This window comes from Anabrus simplex, chromosome 1 (genome assembly GCF_040414725.1).
Source record: "Anabrus simplex isolate iqAnaSimp1 chromosome 1, ASM4041472v1, whole genome shotgun sequence".
NCBI lineage: Eukaryota > Metazoa > Arthropoda > Insecta > Orthoptera > Tettigoniidae > Anabrus > Anabrus simplex.
In genome coordinates this window covers 457961993-457984664 of record NC_090265.1, presented here as the reverse complement: position 1 = coordinate 457984664, position 22672 = coordinate 457961993, and the positions used below count along the sequence as shown (strand labels likewise).

General features: G+C 40.2%; 1 protein-coding gene across 1 annotated transcript in view; it reads right to left on the bottom strand.

Moving 5' to 3' along the window:
• Nucleotides 1-884: 884 nt before the first annotated feature.
• The window catches only part of LOC136873103 (neuropeptide Y receptor type 2), a 289478-nt gene continuing 267690 nt past the window's right edge, over nt 885-22672 (bottom strand). The window contains 3 exon segments of the mRNA XM_067146685.2: nt 885-1101; nt 8684-8818; nt 17300-17470. Coding sequence (XP_067002786.2) covers nt 885-1101; nt 8684-8818; nt 17300-17470 — 523 coding nt within the window.

The window sequence follows — 22672 nt, the reverse complement described above, 5'->3', positions numbered from 1 at the left end:
CGAACCACAGAAACGTGATTCTCGTGCTAACCCTCCAACACCCGGCCAACAGGTCCTGGATGCGCTTCACCCGCGGGTGCCGCGGGAACTCGTGAAGAAAGTGTTAGTTGCTAAATATATTCTAATATATTGAGGAAGTTCAATGGCATTGTTTCCATGTCAAAAACAATAACGCTTATTAATAGGCTATATCATTAGTATAATAATTTTAAACGTGGAGTATGCTATATTCGTGCCAAGGTACCAGAGACACAACCGAAAATATTTTGGATTTCGCAAGTAATTTTAACACCTTTGTTGTCTTTCTTATTTACGTACTTACATGTATGTATAAATCGTTCATTATTATATTTAAATATTTATCCATCTAAATACACACCTTTCAGAAAATTTGCTGTCAGAGCTTAAGCCTACTTATTCTTGCGAACAGTTTTTCTTTTCGAAGTGAACACATTAAAATGGTGAAAAATAACTCACTGATTAGATACCAGTCTTCTTGCTCAGTTAATTGTTGCTTCTCATCTGCAATTTTGATAGCCTTGTATGCTACTTTTCTTCCAAGTAATGAAGAATTGAATGAAGCACTATTAACTGAAATACGTTAGAAAGCATTTTTCCCTTTGGAACAATGCTTTACAGTCTTTCCTACGGTGCCACCGCAGGGGACAAGTACGTAGCACTCTGTGTCGTGCGGACAGTATTTGCATTATGTCACCAATATTGTTGACTGCTCTTGCAGATCGAGCACGAAGGGCCGGAGACCATACCTCCAGTATGCAGCCATCTATAGTGACTCTTTATGGAGAACTTAAAGCAATCTCTCTAGTGGTACAAGTACGTTGAAGAGGAGCCCATGTTTAATGCATGGGGTCACTGATAAGACATCAGGAACTCGTCAGGTCTTCGTGAAAGAAGCCGGAGTCCTGTAGAGTTGGATCGACTCCGCTCTGGTGTGTGAACGCTACGCTGTTGTGGCCGTCTGTAAATGGTCGTGGAATATTCTCATTCTGCTGTTGTTGATGATGACCAAGGTTTGGTTCATTTCTCTTCAAGTTAGTCTTGCTGAACCTGAAGTGTTCTCGAATCCGCTCCTTGGCTCTCCTGAAACCACAATCAGATTTGCAAAATTAGTTATCTGTTACACTTACTATAAAGAACTGCTTCCCTTGTGTGAACTAAAAATTTTTAATCTAACATAATCTTATCTGATACAGCAATTTCATTCTTGAAGGTGGCAATTTGACTTACAATTTTGCACACACATTGCCAACCTGATGTGTTCTGTACCCCAGGAATATACTTCAGCTACTAGGTTAGTTTTGGAGTACTTATGGTTTTGCGTATACATCGAGTGTAAGTACAAAGCCTGTTTCATTTTTGAACCTCCGATAGGCTGCAACAAAAAGACATTGCCATAAAAAAATGATTTTATCAAGTTTAGTAGTTTCATATTTTTTCCACGTAATCGCCAAAATGATATAGGCATTTGTCGTATCGTGACACCAACTTTACCATGTCCTCTGCAAAGAAGTATGCTGTCAGTGCGTCTGGTCAGCCTCCTGCTCCATGAAGTCCACCAAAAAGGCACCTACAGTATATTGTCTCCACAGAAACGACAGCCATTGTTTTTCTGTTCCTCAGTGTCAGTTTAATTGTTTATGGGTGGTTTAGAGAAGGATGCATCTAATGTTTCTGGAGTGTCATACAGGACCCAAGTTTCATCGAAGGTAAAGATAGACGTTAAAATCTTTTCCCGTCACTATAGTAACGTGTGGGAAACATTACAACTGATGCCATTCGCCGAGTTGTCAACATTGTTGGCACCCAACGTGAAGAAAGTTTCTAGTATCCTATGCGTTGAGTTACAATTGTGAACATAGAAGACCTTGAAATGTCTGGGATTTCTGTAGAAAGTTCACTGATCGTAAACCTCCATTTGTGGCGTACAAACGAAGAACTTCAGGAGGCTGTCGAGACACACATTACCTCACTGGCGAGAGACTTCTTTGCAGAGGGCATCAGAAAGCTGGTGACACGATACGACAAATGCCTAATTCGTTTTGGCGATTATGTGTAAAAATTATTAAACTAATAAACCTTTAGTGATAAAATAATTTTGTCATGTCCATGTCTTTTTTGTAGCCTATCGGAGGATCAAAAAACCAGCCCTCGTGTTAAGCGCATGCATAATTATTAAATGAGTGGCATCAAGCAGGCATGCAAACGATCTTGGAATTTTATGAGATTGTTAATACTGTGATCATAAGACAAGGGACGTGTATCCGAGTCAATTGGACATGGTTTTTCAGTTCATAAATCTCACATGCATTGGTCATTATTCAAACCACTATCATATTGGAAAGAAGCTAATTATGCTGTCTCTGAGAAGTCACATCCTCGTAATCAGAATGGAGTAAGTACTACTATAGGTACTGTTCATCTGTTGATAATTCTTGCAGGTATGACGAAGAATTTCCATGTATTATGATAAAAAATGAGCAAGAATTTTTTTTATTCAAACTGAGGAAAATAATGTTGAACTCATCGGAAGGAAAGTGGGTGTACTGGTCTATGGCTAGTAATTGGTGAGACTGAGCCATTAGAATAGATTAAATTGGTCGTAATGTTACATTAAAATTCATCTTTAAAATTCCAAGTGCAAAGTGTTTTTTCGAAATGTAGTGTTGGAAATTTGACATCACTATGAACACTAAGAAGACACTGCTTATCTTCCTTCCCCGTGTTAGTGAATACGTAAAACACGTCCATGGCATACCCTATCTATCGTAAGAGTTGATTAAAAGGGGATTCGAGGGGCTCAGTTTGGGAGCGTGGGTTGGTGACTACAGGGCCCCTAGCTGCGACTGGGAAGGCTTCGACTTCCATGTTCCAGTCTTCGCAATTTCGTCTTTCCTACCTGACCCTCCCTGTTCAAAACTTGTACTCTTACGACCCCGAAAGTGTTAGGTTTGCCCTGGCCTACGAAGTCGTTCATATTCACACTCTTCGTGGTCCTTCCCTTTCTTTTACCGATACTTTTCAGTCTTCGAACAATTGCACCTGTTCCTGTTTCTTTTCTGATTAGTGTTAAGTGATTTTTTGCCTGTGGCACTAACACATCAAAGATTTTCGACGCCGTAAGAAGTGGTGGTGGTGATTATTGTTGTAAGAGGAAGTACAAATGGGCAACCATCTGGCGTAAGGAAGGGAAAGGGCTAGAAATGGGAAGGTGATGACCGTGCCCTCAGTTAAGGTACAGTCTTATCAGTTTCGTGGTGTGAAAACGGGAAGTCACAGAAAACCGTATTCATGGCTGCCGACGGTGGCATTCGAACTCACCATCTTCCGAACTCTCAACTCCTTTGTTGAAAATAATGAATACTGCGTACTCCTTTGTCCAACATATCTAATAAGAAGTCTAGGACTTATTTTGTTTGCAAATTGTTACTTGAGAGCAAATGCAAGGCCTCAGTACAAAAGCAGGGATGAAGAGTGTGCCACCAACCCACTGTGCTGAAGTACTGCGCCGAGTAAAAGTAAATCCAAGTCCTCGTCCCGAGATGGTGCACTTCTTTTCAGGCACATCCCCAATGGAGGTGAGCTGCACGTGCCATTTTAACCATATACCAGCCATCTTGCCATTCTTAAAATATCTTTGGCAGTACAGGAAATACTGGGAGTCGAACTCAGGCCTCCGAGGATGGCAGCTAATAGTGCTAACCGTTACGCTACCGAAGTACGGTGGTATGCAGATTATATGAATTACATTGTCTATATTGTCTAATTGTTTTTTATGTGTGAAGGCTACGTCGACTATCGAGCTTCACGCGTACATTCACTACACTAACTTAAAACTACAGTTTAGTTAACTCTACTGTACTGTATACGGTGCTTCGAAGCAAATAGGTGGTCACTGCTTCTACGTTAATGAAGGTACATCGGGAATAGTAGGGCAATGCCGATTCTAAAACAATGGGTGCTGAGTCAGCGCTGAGTAAGCATTTTCCCACGGGGTCATTGACCCTAGAAGTATGGGCAGAGTTTCTGACCCGAGGTCATTAACCCCTAGTTGAGTAGTATGGATATGGTGGTTCGCGGATTTTGCGTACGAGAGAAAGCCTAACCTCACAGTCGCCATTTCGGAGAGGCATAACCTCACGGCCGCCATCTTGGAGGGTCCCAACCTCACAGACGCCATTTTTGAAGGGGCCCAGTTTCACGGACAGATGCCCTTCCCGACATAGTTTTACGGCTAGATGCCCTTTCCTCCTTGGCCCTAGTTTCACGGGGAGATGTCCTTCCCTCTTCACGGATTTTGCATACATGGAGGGGCCTAACCTCACAGACGCTATTTTGGTGGGGGCTCAGTTTTACAGCTAGATGATATTCCCGACCTAGTTTTAAGGCTAGATGCCCTACTCTCCTTGGAGGGGCCTAACCTCACAGACGCCCTTGTGGAGGGTGCCCAGTTTTACGGTCATATCTACTTCCCGACCTAGTTTTAAGGCTAGACGTTCTTCCCTCCACAGGGTCCAGTTTTACGTTCAGATGCCCTTCCGTCCTCATGTGGCTTAGTTTTACGGTCAGATCCCCTTCCCTCCCTCTCATTTGGGCCTAGTTTGACGGCTAGATTCCCGTCCTCCCTCACACACGCCATTTGGAGGGGCCTAACCTCACAGGGCCCAGTTTTATGGTCAGATGCACTTCCCTCCTCCTCATCTTGAATAGTATTACAGCTAGATGCCCTTCCCCCTCACAGATAGCATTTTGGAGTCGGCTAACCTCACAGGGCCCAGTTATACGGTCAGATGCCCTTCCCTCCTCCCCATCTGGCGTAGTTTAGATGCCTTTCCCTTAGAGGCGCCATTTTGGAGGGCCTAACCTGTCAGGGCCCCGTTTTACGGTCAGATGTCCTTCCCTACTCCTCATCTGTCCTAGTTTTACGGCTAGATGCCCTACCCTCATCACAGACGCCATTTTGGATGGGCCTAACCTCACTGGGCCCAGTTTTACGGTCAGATGCTCTTCACTTCTCATCTGGGCCTAGGCTTACTGCTAGAAGCCCTTCCCGCCTCACAGACGCCATTTTGGAGGAAGGGACAAGTTTTACGGTCAGATGCCCTTCCCTCCTTCTCATCCTGGCCTAATTTTACGGCTAGATGCCCTTCGCCTCTCACAGACGCTAATTTGGGCGGTGTAACCTAACAGGGCCCAGTTTTACAGTCAGATGCCTTTCCCTCCTCATCTGGGCCTAGTTTTACGGCCAGATGTCCTTCCCCCACAGACGGCATGGCATTTTGGAGTGGGCTAACCTCACAGAGCCCAGTTACACGGTCAGATCCCCTTCCCTCCCCCATCATCCTAGTAGTGTACTCCTCCTGATCTGGCATAGTTTTACGGTCACATGCCCTTCCCTCCTCCTCATCTGGCCCAGTTGGATGCCCTTCCCTCTATTTTATCTGGCCCAGTTGGATGCCCATCCCTCTACCTCACCTGGCCCAGTTGGATGCCCTTCCCTTCTCCTAGTTCTGTACTCCTGATTTGGCACAGTTTTACAGTCAGATGCCCTTCCCTCCTCCTCCTCATCCTAGTACTGTACTCCTCCTGATTTAGCGCAGTTTTGATTTTGACCCAAATAGCAGAGGAGAGAATCGATGATTTTGACACGGTTAGCTGAGGAGTGAATCGATCACCCTTCTACTCAGTTCACAGTTCACATATCTGACATTTTTAAAATGATATAGAAGTTTACTTTTGGTTTGAATAAACGGAATCATAATTTTAGTAATCAACATTACAGTTGAAGAGCTATCTGATGGTATGCGGAATCATAATTTAATAATTATCAATACAAGTTATCCATACTTCCATGTCACCTATCACCCCGTTTACCAACATAATTAGACGATGAGTACAAGGAATTTTCATTAAACTCATGGATGAAAAGCAGTTACAATTTTTGAATACATTTTTAACATTTTCATGACTGATATTCTTACGTTATTGATATGACATCAAACTGGAGGGCACTGTGTGGAGGTGTCCTTCTGTCCTTTACTCCGGTCGTGGCAGCTAATCACATTAACCGCTACACCAGTAATGGAAAATAATATTCGTATATTAACAAAAAGTGCTTATTATTATTATTATTATTATTATTATTATTATTATTATTATTATTATTATTATTATTATTATTATTATTATTATTATTGATTAAACGGAATCATAATTTTAGTAATTAACATTACAAATGATGCGCTATCTGATAGTATGTTGTTGGGAATTGAAGCCTGAGTTCTGGTCGTAGCAGCTAACAGATTTCGGAAAAGGAGAAAAATTATTATTATTGATCAAACGTAATCATAATTTAATAACTATCATTACATGTTATCCTTACTTCTGTGTCACCTATCACCGTGTTTACCAACAGAATTAGGCGATGAGTACAAGAAATATGTATTAAACTTGTGGATAAAAGCAGTTACCATTTTGATTATATTTTTTAACATTTTCATGATTGATATACCTACGTTATTGATATGACATCAAACTTGAGGGCATGGCGTGGAAGAGTACTCTCGACCTTTTACCTTCTGATAAGACGAGAGCCTTGAGTTCAGCATTTTACACTTACCTTTCTTCATTTTACCCTTTCTCAAGATAAAAGAAGAGGAGGGCGCGGAGGATGATTTTTGAAATGATATTGAGGGTTATTTTGGTTTGATTAAACGGAATCAAAATTCTTTTTAGTTATTAATATTACAATTGAGGAGTTATCTGAGGGTATGTTGTTGGGAATTGAACCTGGGCCTCTGGTTGTGGCAGCTAAACACATTATCCGCTACACCCCCAGTAATGGAAATATTAATCGTATAGTCACAAAAATTATTATTATTGATTAAACGGAATCACAATTTTAGTAATTTTAGTAATTAACATTACAATTACAATTGGCTGTCCTCGGACACTCCCGGCACTAAAAGCCATACGCCATTTCATTTCATTACAATTGAAGCAGTTTATCGAAACTGATGGAATCATTCTTTGATGTGCCGTTTGCGAAGCAAATATTGCAATCGATGACAAGCATCCAATAAACAGTAATTCAGCACATCCAGTACAGCAAACATATAAAGACCGAGCTCGATAGCTGCAGTCGCTTAAGTGCGGCCGGTATCCAGTATTCGGGAGATAGTAGGTTCGAACCCCACTGTCGGCAGCCCTGAAAATGGTTTTCCGTGGTTTCCCATTTTCACACCAGGCAAATGCTGGGGCTGTACCTTAATTAAGGCCACGGCCGCTTCCCTCCCACTCCTAGCCCTTCCCTGCCCCATCGTCGCCATAAGACCTATCTGTGTCGGTGCGACGTAAAGCAACTAGCAAAAAAAAAAAAAAAAAACAACAACAAACATATAAAGAACACTAATCTTCGAAGTCGAAACCTAAGCACACGCCTTCGCTTTAGGATCTAAGAAACAGTGGTCTTTGCACGAGTTCAGTGAGGATGTTGCCATGGCAAAAGCCTTCCTGGCTCAGGCGGTAGTGCGCCGGCCTCTCACCGCTGGATACCGTGGTTCAAAGTCCGGGCTATCCATGTGAGATTCGTGCGGGACAAAAAGGAGGCGGACAGGTTTTTCCGGTTTTCCCTGCCATCTTTCATTCCAACAACACCCTCCATTAACATTTCATCTGTCAGTCATTTATCATTGCCCCAGAGGAGTGCGACAGGCATCGGGAGCCGGCACAGTTCCTATCCTCACCGCTAGACGGGGGCTTCACTTATTTGATTCCTGACCCGGTCCAATAACTGGAAACAGGCTGTGGCAAGATTCTCGTAAAGGCTCCCTCCATTGTTTCGTGTGTATGATGACGTATGATAGGTTGTATTATTATTATTATTATTATTATTATTATTATTATTATTATTATTATTATTATTATTATTATTATTATTATTATTATTATTATTATATACCTGATGTTCTCCCGTTATGGATTCTTCTAGTACTTACTGAACTCAAAGCGCCAACGACTTGCTATCAAAGGCATTGAAATGCTGTGTGTAATCCTATATAACAAGTATATTAATTATTAGAACCCAGTAAATGGGATAAAGAAAGTTTATGTAACTGGTTTAAACCTTAATAAAGTGATTTCATCAACACCTCTTTTGCACCTTTTTGTATGTATTTTCAGAACTTCCGGTCACCCCCTCCCCCCTTTTCTGACCATACTTTTCACCTTAAAATCCTTTCCCTAGTTATCACACCGAACGAAAACAAGAATGTGTGACAAGTGTCGATAGATGTAAACTAGTTTGTGTGCGGAGAAGTTTATCCTGGACAAGGAACCTTGGACAGTGTGTCGACATCCAAGATGCGGCAGCGGTGACACGGCACCAGCAGAAGGAAAATAATAATAAGAACCAAAGTAGTGTAACTCATTCTGTTAAATATTCATTAAAGTTCACCACCTTCAGTAAGTATAAAAGCAAACAACCAAGTAACCATTCAGTTTTACATGACTGTTAATATCGTAATCATTAGCCACAAGAGCTCCAGCATTAAGACGACGTGAATTTCAATTTTTTAAATGTCAATGATGTCACAGCTGCCACGCCCCGTACGTAGCGTCAAAAGAAACTCTACAGGGTAAAGTCATTAAAATAAAATGTACTCACCGGCTCATCCTCCAGGATGCAAACAGCCAAGGGGTTGAACAGGTAGGCAGGAAGGCTGCCCATACGAACATGGTGTAGATGATGTCAAAATAGCCACTATTGTCGTACGTTTCTGTTAGTGCCAGTTTAGCCAACCTAAAACAGAAAACATCAAGTATGTAAGTATATTATGCCATTCATAGATCGTTACAGTACTTTGAATATTAAGCTACTGGGGTTTTGTTTCAAATCGACATCTGTTGACTCATTGTAAAGGTAGGGTAAACTGTGTTCTTCACATCCCGCGCCTGTCGAACTTTTCTCATAATCTGCATTATTGTGACATCTGTCGTTACTGGAAACATTTCTTGGGTTCAGCTTTCTTATAAATTGTAGTGCACCGTCTTCCTGAACTCATCATCACAAATACATAATTTACATTAATTATATGATTACTGAAAAAATTAACAATACTGTGGCATTTAAATTCGATTGACTTCTAGTTGGAATGAACGACAAATTAACCAAACAGATAATCGTGTTACATTTATATAACTATGTAATGATAACCGATATCTAGGTTATTATTTTAAAGTGAGCCAGGTGAGTTTATAAAACTGTATCACATTTAACAGTTATATATACTAGATAACGTTGGTAATAATAATAATAATAATAATAATAATAATAATAATAATAATAATAATAATAATAATAATAATAATAATAATAATAATAATAATAATAATAATAATAATAATGTCCGCCTCTGTGGTGTAGTGGTTAGTGTGGTTAGTGCGATTAGCTGCCACCCCCGGAGGTCCGGGTTCGATTCCCGGCTCTGCCACAAAATTTGAAAAGTGGTACGAGGGCTGGAACGGGGTCCGCTCAGCCTCGGGAGGTCAACTGAGCAAAGGTGCGTTCGATTCCCACCTCAGCCATCCTGGAAGTGGTTTTCCGTGGTTTCCCACTTCTCCTCCAGGCAAATGCCGGGATGGTACCTAACTTAAGGCCACGGCCACTTCCTTCCCTCTTCCTTGCCTATCCTTTGCAATCTTTCCATCCTCCACCAAGGCCCCTGTTCAGCATGGCAGGTGAGACAGCCTGGGTGAGGTACTGGTAATTCTTCCCAGTTGTATCCCACGACCCAATGTCTCAAGCTCCAGGACACTGCCCTTGAGGCGGTAGAGGTGGGATCCCTCGCTGAGTCCGAAGGAAAAACCAACCCTGGAGGGTAAGCAGATTAAGAAATAATAATAATAATAATAATAATAATAATAATAATAATAATAATAATAATAATAATAATAATAATAATAATAATAATAATAATAATAATAATAATAATCCCAACCAAACCCCAAACCCCATGGCCTACCAAGCGACCGCTACTCAGCCCGAAGGCCTGCAGACTACGAGGTGTCATGTAGTCAGCACGACGAATCCTCTCGGCCATTATTCTTGGCTTTCGAGACCGGGGCCGCTGTCTCACCCTCAGATAGTTCCTCAATTCTAATCACGTAGGCTGAGTGGACCTCGAACCAGCCCTCAGGTCCAGGTAAAAATCCCTGACCTGGCCGGGAATCGAACCCGTGGCCTCCGGGTAAGAGGCAGGCACTCTACCCCTACACCACGGGGCCGGATTAATAATAATAATAATAATAATAATAATAATAATAATAATAATAATAATAATAATAATAATACCTCTATTATTAATAATATGTTCAACGACCCTTCAACTCCCAGATGTAGATATTAAGAAACACCGGAGTGCGCGAATTCTGCAATGAAAAGAAGTTATATGACGTGCCAAAATATTTTTGACACAGATCTCTTGGATTTAACCGCTCTTAACCGAGCAAACTACTGTTTCAGGATTCCGTATAACAATCTTTGCCATAGGGGGCGTGCACGTACGCTGCGTAGCCGTTTCATGCATCCGACAATAATATTGCGACAATTCAGCAAAGGGTCAACGTTTAAATTTAAATTTATTTCATGCTTTCTTCAGGGGTAATTATAACGTCTCAACTGTAAAAAACCTCAATGGTATAAAGAAATTCAATTTTAAAATGATTCTAGTTGACGACAAAAACTCTGAAATTCATCTACTAAAAGAAATTCATTTTCACAAATATAATTATTACTTTCTGGTGCGCGTCCAGCTCCATGGCTAAATGGTTAGCGTGCTGACTTTTGCTCCAAGAGGTTCCCGTCGTCGCCATAAGACCTATCTGTGTCGGTGCGACGTAAAACAACTAGCAAAGGAAAAAAAAAGGTTCCGGGTTCAATACTCAGCTAGTCATGGATTTTTACCTCCATTGATTAATTCCGATGGCTCAGGGTCTGGGTGTATGTTGTCTTCAGCATTAGATTTCATCAAAGATAGATAGGGCACCATGCTCACAGAAGCACAGGTCACCTGTAAGGCGCCAGCTCCATAGATATGCACCAGGCCTCTCCGGAGGTCATATGTTATTATTATTATTATTATTATTATTATTATTATTATTATTATTATTATTTCCTACTAGATCAAGAAACCTACTGATTAGCAAAACATATGTTCGAAGTATACACATTTACACACATTCGAGATTCATTTGCCAAATCCAGGATAAAAATATACAGTGACCACCAAACAAGAGTTTACGACGAACTGAAGCGAGGCGTTCATGGCCAACTGATATAAAGGACAGTCTATACTCCCCACTCAAGGGACGTTCAAGGAGCTACTTGATTGGAAACAACAGGTTTTTTTGTTCCATTATGTGTCCTGTAAAGGTAGAGCGTTATTAGAGCTCTGTGCTTGAGTTAGTGAGACACGTGATTTACGTCACGCGCTCAGTGATTGTGCTTATAAAGAGCAGAGTAACAATTATTCATGTGGTCAAACACACCAATGAGCAAATAATTTGTTGTTTATTGTTGAAACATAGGCCTATTAAGAAATCGCATGACGTGTGTGCAGAAGTATTGCAAACGACATTCGGAAAATTCTATACCATCAAAACCATATGTCCCTGGTCTGAAAAGTTACGCGTAACTGGATGAGTTTTAAACAGATAACCCTCTGTTTTTCAAAGATAATAGGCAACTTGATATCTTTGGAGTGTACAGACCGGGAAATGGTAGCGCTGACGCTGATTCAGAATTATTTGATAAGATAATCAGCTTTGTTGGAAATGATATGGAAAGGAATGTGATAGTAGCGGTTGATCTCAATTTACCAAATGTCAATTGGGAAGGTAATGCGAACGACAGGAAGCATGAACAACAAATGGCAAATAAGTTAATATGGGAAGGGCACCTGATTCAGAAAGTGATGGAACCAACTGGAGGGAAGAATATTTTGGATGTGGTGCTGATAAAACCAGATGAGCTCCATAGAGAAACCGAAGTAATAGATGGTATTAGTGATCACGAAGCTGTTTTTGTTGTAGTTAAAAATAAATGTGAAAGAAAGGAAGGTATTAAAATTAGGACTAGTAGGCAGTACCATATGGCTGATAAAACGGGCATGAGGGAGTTTTTATAAACTATGATCGCTGAAAAATGGTAAATAAAAATGTAAACAGACTCTGGGATGGGTTTAAGGCAATTGTTGAGGAATGTGAAAATAGGTTTGTACCTTTAAAGGTGGTAAAGAATGGTAAGGATCCACTATATTATAACAGAGAAGTAAAGAGACTAAGAAGGAGGTGCAAGTTGGAACGAAATAGATTTAGAAATTGTTATGGAAGTAAGGATAAATTGAAGGAACTTACTAGGAAATTGAATCTAGCAAAGAAGTCAGCTAAGGATAACATGATGGCAAACATAATTGGTGGTCATACAAATATTTAGTGAAAAATGGAAGGGTATGTATGGGTACTTTAAGGCATAAACAGGTTCAAATAAGGATATTCCAGGAATCATTAATGAACAAGGGAGTGTGTATGAAGAGGATCTTCAAAAGGCACAAGTATTCAGTCAGCAGTATGTAAAGATTGTTGGTTACAAGGATAATGTCCAGATGGGAGAGGTGGGTAATACTAAAGAAGTATTAAAATTTACATATGATAACAATGACATTTACAATAAGATACAAAAGTTGAAAACTAGAAAAGCGGCTGGAATTGATAAGATTTCTGGGAATATACTAAATGCAATGGGTTGGGATATAGTACCATATCTGAAATACTTATTTGATTATTGTTTGATTGAAGGAGCTATGCCAAATGAATGGAGAATTTCTATAGTAGCCCCTGTGTAAAAAAGAGAGGGTGATACAGACATAAAGCTGATAATTACAGGCGAGTCAGTTTGATATGCATTGTATGCAAGTTTTGGGAAAGCATTCTTTCTGATTATATTAGACATGTTTGCGAAATTAATAACCGGTTTTACAGAAGGCAGTTTGAGTTTAGGAAAGGTTATTCCACTGAAGCTCAGCTTGTAGGATTTCAGCAAGATATAGCAGATATCCTGGATTCAGGAGGCCAAATGGACTGTATTGCGATTGGCCTATCTAAGGCATTTGATAGGGTAGATCATGGAAGATTCCTGGCAAAAATGAGTGAGTGCTATTGGACTAGAAAAAAGAGTGACTGAATGGGTGGCTATATTTCTAGAAAATAGATCTCAGAGAATTAGAGTAGGCGAAGCTTTATCTGACCCTGTAATAATTAAGAGGGGAATTCCTCAAGGCAGTATTACTGGACCTTTATGTTTTTATATATATCAATGATATGTGTAAAGAAGTGGAATCAGATATAAGGCTGTTTGCAGATGATGTTATTCTGTACAGAGTAATAAATAAGTTACAAGATTGTGAGCGGCTGCAGGGTGACCTCGATAGTGTTGTGAGATGGACGGTGGGCAATGGTATGATGATAAACGGGGTTAAAAGTCAGGTTGTGAGTTTCACAAATAGGAAAAGTCCTCTCAGTTTTAATTACTGCGTTGATTGAGTGAAAGTTCCTTTTGGGGATCATTGTAAGTACCTAGTTGTTAATATAAGTAAAGACCTTCATTGGGGTAATCACGTAAATATGATTGTTAATGAAGGGTACAGATCTCTGCACATGGTTATGAGGGTATTTAGGGGCTGTAGTAAGGATGCAAAGGAGAGGGCATATACGTATCTGGTAAGACCCCAACTAGAGTATGGTTCCAGTGTATGGGACCCTCACTAGGGTTACTTGATCGAAGAACTGGAAAAAATCCAAAGAAAAGCAGCTCGATTTGTTCTGGGCGATTTCCGACAAAAGAGTAGCGTTACAAAAATGTTGCAAAGTTTGGGCTGGGAAGACTTGGGAGAAAGAAGACGAACTGCTCGATTAAGTGGCATGTTCCGAGTTGTCAGTGTAGAGATGGCGTGGGAGGACATCAGTAGACGAATAAGCTTGAGTGGTGTCTTTAAAAGTAGGAAATATCACAATATGAAGATAAAGTTGGAATTCAAGATGACAAATTGGGGCAAATATTCGTTTATAGGAAGGCGAGTTAGGGTTTGGAATAACTTACTAAGGGATATGTTCAATAAATTTCCAATTTCTTTGCGATCATTTAAGAAAAGGCTAGGAAAACATCAGATAGGGAATCTGCCACCTGGGCGACTGCCCTAAATGCAGATCAGTATTGATTGATTGATTGATTCTTGGTTTTACGTTGTACCGACCCAGACAAGCTTTATGGCGGCGATTGGATACGACAGGGCTGGGACTAGGAAGAAAGCGACCGTGGTCTTCAAATCGGGACCGAAGAAAACCTATCTTCAGGGGCGCCGACATTGCGGCTCAAACCCACCATCCTTCGAATACAAGCTCACAGCAGCGTGACACAAACAGCTCTGCCAACTGTTTCGGTGGCTTAAAGAGGAGAGAACATTGTATAACAGAGTTTGCACAGACTAAAAACTTGATATGCGAGTCGGACTTCAGGGGAGATCTGAAACTGAAAATCTATCGGAACAATCCGCTTACAGCCGAGGTCCTGGAAAACGAAATTAGGAGAGTGATAAGTAGGGCCCGGATTCAGGTGGACTAAAAACTCCGAAAATATGCATGCACATATGCAATGAAAATGTTGAAAATATGCACTAAAAATAAAACAAAATACAATTACTAAACACATTATTTAATTTTAATTCCGTGTTACATTGATAAATAAGTTTCATTCTTTGCAAAATGATGCATGGCAGTAGGTTTCAACAGTTTTTCAATGTTTTCGGGAGTCAATGCCTTTCTGTTGTCGGACAGAATTAATTTATAAGCTGAAAATTATCATTCTACGTCGACAGACGTAACTGGGCAATACTTGTAATCCGGCACTGACTGTTCGGAACATTCTTATGGCAAAGACTTTAGGCATTTTTACACTTTAATCTGGTAAAACACTGAAATAAACGAGGACCAAGTTAACAGATGAACGCACTTGTTTAAGCAACCCTTGGAGGCTACTGTAAGGAGAAGGAGAAAGGAATGTCAGAAAGAAGGAAATTGATGTTGTGAAAAACGTCATTATCCATCTACCTAATTGTATTGCGACACTGAAAGCACTTTCCTTTTTTCTTTTTTCTTTTGCTATTTGCTTTACGTCGCACCGAGACGATAGGATAGGATAGGAAAGGCCTAGGAATGGGAAGGAAAAGGCCGTGGCCTTAATTAAGGTACAGCCCCAGGATTTACCTGGTGTGAAAATGGGAAACCACGGAAAACCATTTTCAGGGCTGCCAACAGTGGGGTTCGAACCCACTATCTCCCGATTACTGGATACCGGCCGCACTTAAGCGACTGCAGCTATCGAGCTCGGTGCACTTTCCTTGATCAGGGAAGGTTTCTCATGTTTTCAAGTGATGTGCAACACACAGAGCTTATTCAATTTCTCATTTCGTTCAGAAATCTTAAATGATCGATTACACATAAGCGACGAGTATGTCTGTATATGCACTAACGTTCAAAATATGCATTAGCATATGCACATATGCATTTTTAAAAAGTCCGGGCCCTAGTGATAAGTGAAATAACGGAAGACAAAGTATGAAGCGTGTGACAGAATTTTCTCCGAAGATGCCAAGTTTGCATACACGAAATTTGAAATAATTTTCAGCAGCTGCTATGGCATTAGGGTAAGAAAAGGAAAGCCATTTCCTGATTTTTATTGCTCTCCCTTTCTTTATGATAATGAGGCTTTTTCGTCTTCCTCTTCTTGTTCTAGAGAACAGCGCCAGTCCCTTGTGGAAAATATTCTCGGGGGAATATAGCTTGCCCTTACCGCTAGCTCGCTGTGCGCGCTTCGCTCAAGTTTGCTGTAAATTCTTGTTTAATGGTCACTGCACATCCCTGAACAATCATCAGAGCATTGTCAAGACAAAGTTTGGTTTTGGAAAAGATGAGTTTTTATTCAAGCGGTATGAGTTCCGTACAGTGAACAAGTTCTTCTGGTATCTCTTCTTCTGATCAATACATCAGAGGTTTCATATTAGTACTCAAGGTGGACTTTATCAAGCCTAACAGTGTTTCACGTGGAGTATTCAATCCCTCGTATTTTCAACATTAAACTTTCATTCTAAGAGACAAACACACAATGTAGGAAAGTATACAAATTTGAAACTATGCAAATTAATTACGAAACTGACACGCTCATAGGCCTATATGGGATGTATTCTAGCGGGTACGACAAAATTATCTAAGAACCTCTTACGTCACGTACATACACACTATCTTAATAATTACATGTATGTATTTATTCTTAGAAGTCCAGGGCTCACACAACCCGTTGTTGCGGATACCTCATGCAGTCTGAAAAATGTCCAGGTCAAACATAATTGACAGTGCACATGGAAACTCCTCACATTCTCACTGGAAATGAATCGACTCTGAAAATCGTGAATTCTAACCTGTCAGATCTGGGTGTACCAGATTCGTGGACACGAGTCCAGTGTTGCTAACCCATAAATCTTTTCTCCACTAAATTTAAGTTGAAAATCCGCTAAATTCCGCTAAATTTCGAACTGAAGCCAAATATCATATACCAGCTGTTTTAATAAAAGAGATTAACTCAACACTCACCAGTTTCAGAACAGGATTCATCGTCTTCTCCTCCGCGCACTATATGCCCTGAAGCAGATGTGCTGAGTTGAGATCCTCTAGTTTCATATGAAGCCACTGGTACTATTCTTTTTCAAACAATATGCTGGCAGTTCACTGCAGCAAACGCCATACGGAGATTTTCAAATCTATTTCGGCAGTATTTTCACAGTTAAAAACCTGACCCGGCCGGGAATCGAATCCAGGGCCCTCTGAACCGAAGACCAGTTCACTGACCATTCATCCAAGGAGCCAAGTTTAGATATTTTAGCTATCTTCGGTTGAAATCGCTAAGACATTCAGCTATATGCTATGGAATACTTTTTTTTAGAAATGAGTGCTACTATCAGATATCTCAGTTCACCCCTTTCTGTGGATGTCGGCAACCACATAATGCTTTAATTACCCTATAGCATAGATAACCGAACTTGGCATTAAACACAAACCACAGAAACACTTAATTCATTCTTACTTTCAGTTACGCGAATGGCTTAGTATGGTTTTGTAAGGAGGTAAGGCAATAGTCATAAAACACAACGCTTGTATACTGTAATTCACTTACCGGAGCACCATTAAGGGGCAGAGGCTGATGGCAAAGACAATTACCATAGCCATAAGATATTTTTGTGTCCGTTTCTCTTTGTTCACGTCCAGCTCCGCTTCATACAGGTCGTAGTTGTTGGAACGATCTCCATGTGGCCGCTGACTGTACTGGCTGTCAGAGCAACTGTCCCTTCTGAAAGAAAGAAAAAAAAGTGTGATGTGGACCTCGAAATCATATAACCTTCGAGTATGATATTTAACAGGACATGGAGATTTCTACACCTTATATCCTACTGCTATCATTACTCTAAGGAAGAACTGTTATATGATCTCTTAAGGGATGAAAAGAGAAACTGGACAATAAGCAGCAGAGTATACACTTAATAGATTTATAAGCGGATAAAAGCAATTTTAATTTAAGTAAGATACTAAGTGGTCTGACACCGTGGTTAGCCGGTTCGAGTCCGGTTGGTCGAAAAATGTTTCACTATCAGAATGTTGGCCAGCAGGGTAGGGGAGGTGGTGGTATACAATTTCTAATCACTAGATTGTGTGCCAAAAGCCTGGATTAAATTCCAAACCTCTCCACAGTGCTCATATGGAGTGAGGGCATATGAGGCTGTTAATGGTGATTCGGCCGTCGAATGGGGACGTTAAGCGTTGAGCAGACTCTTTGGTGCTATTCGACAGGAGTAGGCTATGCGCCGGCCCCGAGTTTCACCCCCTCCCTTTCTACAGTCATATCACGTCATCATTTTTCTACAGGTTGGGATCAGGAAGGGCATCCGGTCATAAAAACCCGTCACGACATATTCATCTCTCTAATATTTCTATGCTGCTGTACACTAGACAAATGATCCCCCTGTGGGTGGGGTGGTAGAATAATATCTATGGTATCTTTTGACCTTCCTAACAGGTGACATAAAGGGACCGCAGGGGCTCTTGGGTTGGTTACCACGGGGCCTTTAGGTGAGTCCTGGTATTGCTTACGATTACTTGTGTCAGGCTCTTCACTTTCAACTATCCTATCCGACCTCCCTTGGTCAACACTTGTTCTTTTCCAACCCCAACGATATTAGGTGTCGAGATCCACGGACCAAGTGTTAACCAAACTCGTGGACAAGGGTTGGACAAACAAACTAATTTCGCGGTTATTAAAAACTGTAAAATGATAGGTCATTTATTATGTGGCTACCATCCAAGTAGTCCTACGGTGGAAACTGCATATATTTGTTGCGGTTAACTGTAGTGATGTTTAAATTGTAAGCAGTAGCTGAATGTTATATCAATAAATAAATAAATAAATAAATAAATAAATAAATAAATAAATAAATAAATAAATAAATAAATAAATCAATCAATCAATCAATCAATCAATCAATCAATCAATCAATCAATCAATCAATCAATCAATGAATCAATCAATCAATCAATCAATCAATCAATCAATCAATCAATCACCACTGATCTGCATTTAGGGTATTCGTCCAGGTGGCAGCTGTTGGCAGAAATTGGAAATTTATCGAATATCTCCCTTGGTAAATTATTCCAATCCCTAACTCCTGTTCCTAAGAACGAATATTTGCCTCAGTTTATCTTCTTGAATTCCTACCGGTACTTTATATTGTGGTATTTGCTACTTTTGAAAACAGTACTCAAACTTATGCGACTACAAATACCATTCCACGCCATCTGTCCACTGACAGCTGGGAACATATCGCTTAGTCCCAGCAGCTTGTCCCCTTACTTCCAAGTCTTCTCAGCCCAAAGTTTGCAACATTTTCGCAACATTACTTTTTATTTCGGGAATCACGCAGAACAAGTCGTGCTGCTTTTCTTTTGGATTATTTCCTGTTCTCGAATAAAGTAATCCTCGAATCCAGTCATATTTTGACCGGGCGAGTTGGCCGTGCGCGTAGAGGCGCGTGGCTGTGAGCTTGCATCCGGGAGATAGTAGGTTCGAATTCCACTATCGGCAGCCCTGAAAATGGTTTTCCGTGGTTTCCCATTTTCACACCAGGCAAATGCTGGGGCTGTACCTTAATTAAGGCCACGTCCGCTTCCTTCCAACTCCTAAGCCTTTCCTATCCCATCGTTGCCATAAGACCTATCTGTGTCGGTGCGACGTAAAGCCCCTAGCAAAAAAAAGTCATATTTTGTGATTTCCATGCCCTTCGTCTTTCTTTCGTCGATACCTTTATTTTCCGAAGTTTCGGAACCCCTTCTATTTTTTTTATTCTTTTCCCTCTGACTAGTGCTAATAAAGAATGATTGAATAGTTGTACTTCCTCTTAAAATAACCACCACCACCACCACCACCACCACCACCACTACCACTAAGAAAATATATAGCATGATGCACAACCTTGCGATTTCTGAACTTATGTGCAGAGTTTAGAAAAATTCTGTTCATCGGCTTTTCCGTGATTTCAAAACAAACAAACAAACAAACAAACAAACAAACAAACAAACAAACAAACAAACAAACAAACAAACAAACAAACAAACTTTTGTATACCTAATATGAAGTATGATTCAAAAATTTGAAGTGTATGGACAAAATTACAATGTTATTTACATAGAAATAATCCTACACAAAGCTGAATCACACGTGTTGTTACTAACAGTAAAATCAGCTTGGTTCTAAACTAACCTGTCGCAGAGTAATTTTAGCGAAGTCCAAAGCGAACGTAACCACTAATAGACAACATTTCTTAGTTGCAGCCGAACTAATTATTTGCATTCTGCTACATCATGAAATACTTTATTTTTGGAAAAGCACAGTGTGAAATATAGCGTTGGAGGAACTTTCTAACGTAATGTATAGTGTTGTACTCTCTGCCTATGAATATCTTTGGAACTTTGCGACGTGAATTCAAGCACATTATAGTTTTAATTTGATCTAAAGTAAATAAACATATTTTGGGCGATTTGCATGAATTCAGCTGTAATTACAAGCCCTTTTTCAGTATTTTGGTATGACCATCACTTTTATGATATAACTAGCACATAATTATGCAGAAGACAAGCAAGGAAATCAAGTTACTGAGCTACGTGTTACCTGTCATAACCCTCTAGTACCTCACATCGTGTCTGTTTTAAACCCATTCATTTTAACATCACTCTTGCTCGGAGTATCATTCGCTCTGCCTCTGCTGTATCGTAATGGCAGCTGCTATCTAGGTAATCACCTCCTCCCGTTGGGTCCCTGTGTAATTACTCCAGCAAGTGCTCTACAGACCAGAACTAAATGGAGCAGTCGATAAGTGTTGCCAGTTCCAGTCCACGTCGTGGTATTTGCCAACGCTGATATTTTCAGTTTCCCAACAAGTCCTTCAGCATGCCAATTAAGAGAAAGGAATGTTGAGGTGGTTCAGTCTAGACGTAGTTATAAGATCAACAATATATATTGAAGATGACATGCTAACCACACGGAAGAATAAGTACATAATAAGTAAATAAAATAAATACAAAAATACCGAAGAAGGAAAAGGCATAAGTTTCGACGCTGAAAGTGAGTTATTGACTATAGAATACCAATAATTATTGTGCCGTGAGTAAGGTATGTGCAGTAATAGAGACGTTCATCCTAACCAGTAAAGGTTATTAGACTAGCCAGGGAGTGCTATACAATTGTACAAGCGATAGTCACGCAGGAATAAAGATAGCCAGTAACTGTGTTATGTTATAACAAAGGGGAATCGAGTAGTGATCTCCAGGGACTGCAATCGCTACTTGGGTAGTCCAATCGACCTTATGAGTGGGTCTAGCCATGTTATGTTATTTAAAGGCATATAGACAGTGCTTCAATAACCAATTTCCCATTTGTTCACATGTGCGTGAGTGCCCGTCGAATCTAGGCTTCTACAGTACCAGAACGCGCTAGTATGCCTGCATTAATTCAGTTAGAGACCATCCAGAACTTCCGACAGTAGGATATAACAGATCAAGAAACCATGGACGCCACCCTGATTAAGACGAGGACTATATGCTAACGAGGGACCAGTGACGGGAGACCTAAACCCATAGGTGTACCCTCTGATGACCGCGTGGTTATACTCAGCAATGATAAGTACATTCCATCATACTTCTAACCATGAAAATCATAAGGGTCGCATTAAACTTAAATTTGTAAATATAGATATTTTCAACATGTAATTTGATATTGTGTAGGTGACACAAAATGCGTGTTTCAATGGGGTAAAGTTTCTTTATCAGTTTGATTTATTTGTTTTCTTCTGTGATTATGGGTAATCGCGAATTTGTTCCGTGGATTTTTGCATGAATTAGAGTTTAAGCCCCCATAGTATTTGATGTTTGAGTGAAGCACTCATCAGGGTGGAATTGATAATTCAGCATACTTCATAATCCATTCCAAGTCTAATTAATGAGATGGGCCTTCACAATTTTTCAAATATATATTATTCCAATGCTTAATGGATGGTTCAAGCTATTCCCTTTTTAATCTTAAGGATGCTGAAAACTGGAAGGAGATGATGACTCGAGGTGCAAATCAACGCGGGTGAACGCTATGCTAATTAAAATACCTGTCGATTGAGGATCTCCTCAATATGCAAATAACGTGAGTTTGAGTTACACGTGTGTGAAGTGAAGGGCGAAACGGTATGTGTGAAAATGTTTAAGATGAAATATGAGAATAATAATAATAATAATAATAATAATAATAATAATAATAATAATAATGAAATATTGTCGAAGCAATTATAAAACGAGATTTGACGGTAGCCATGAATGATTATTTGCCTGGAGAAATACGAGAGAACTGAACTGAGAAATACGTATTTATGTCTCGGGATTAGTGAAAGTGCTCCCCTCAGCTGGCAGTAGGCTGGTTTAGAGAGAGAGAGAGAGAGAGAGAGAGAGAGATTTATGACCTTCAGAACGTTGGAGAGGGGGTGAAGGACCGGGTCTTAGAGACAGGCCCGTTATGTTTGTCACGCCGCTTGGTATCGACGTCCTCGGATCGACACCAGGAGACCTGTAAAGGGTCACAGTTCCAGAAGGCATTAAAGTGTGTGAATTATATCGTATGTTGATGCATTTACAGCTGATTGCTTCATTCTTCATGTGTTTATATTTATGTATTATATCATCTTATGGTGATATATGGTGTCTTACAAGGTACCAGCGTTGTATGGGTCCGCTTTGTAAAATATTAGAATAAGATAGTACCCCGAAGATGCGCGTATACGCGAAGGTGTGACATATAATAATGTTATAAAGTAGAATTTATTTGCGACAAGGGACGACATGATTTTCATGATTGGATAAGTAGGCGAAACTGTATCTTGTAAAAGTATCTTGAGACTACGGACTGTGTCCTCACGAGAATGCCACCTCTGTGTGTATAATTAATGTGTTGTTATGTGTT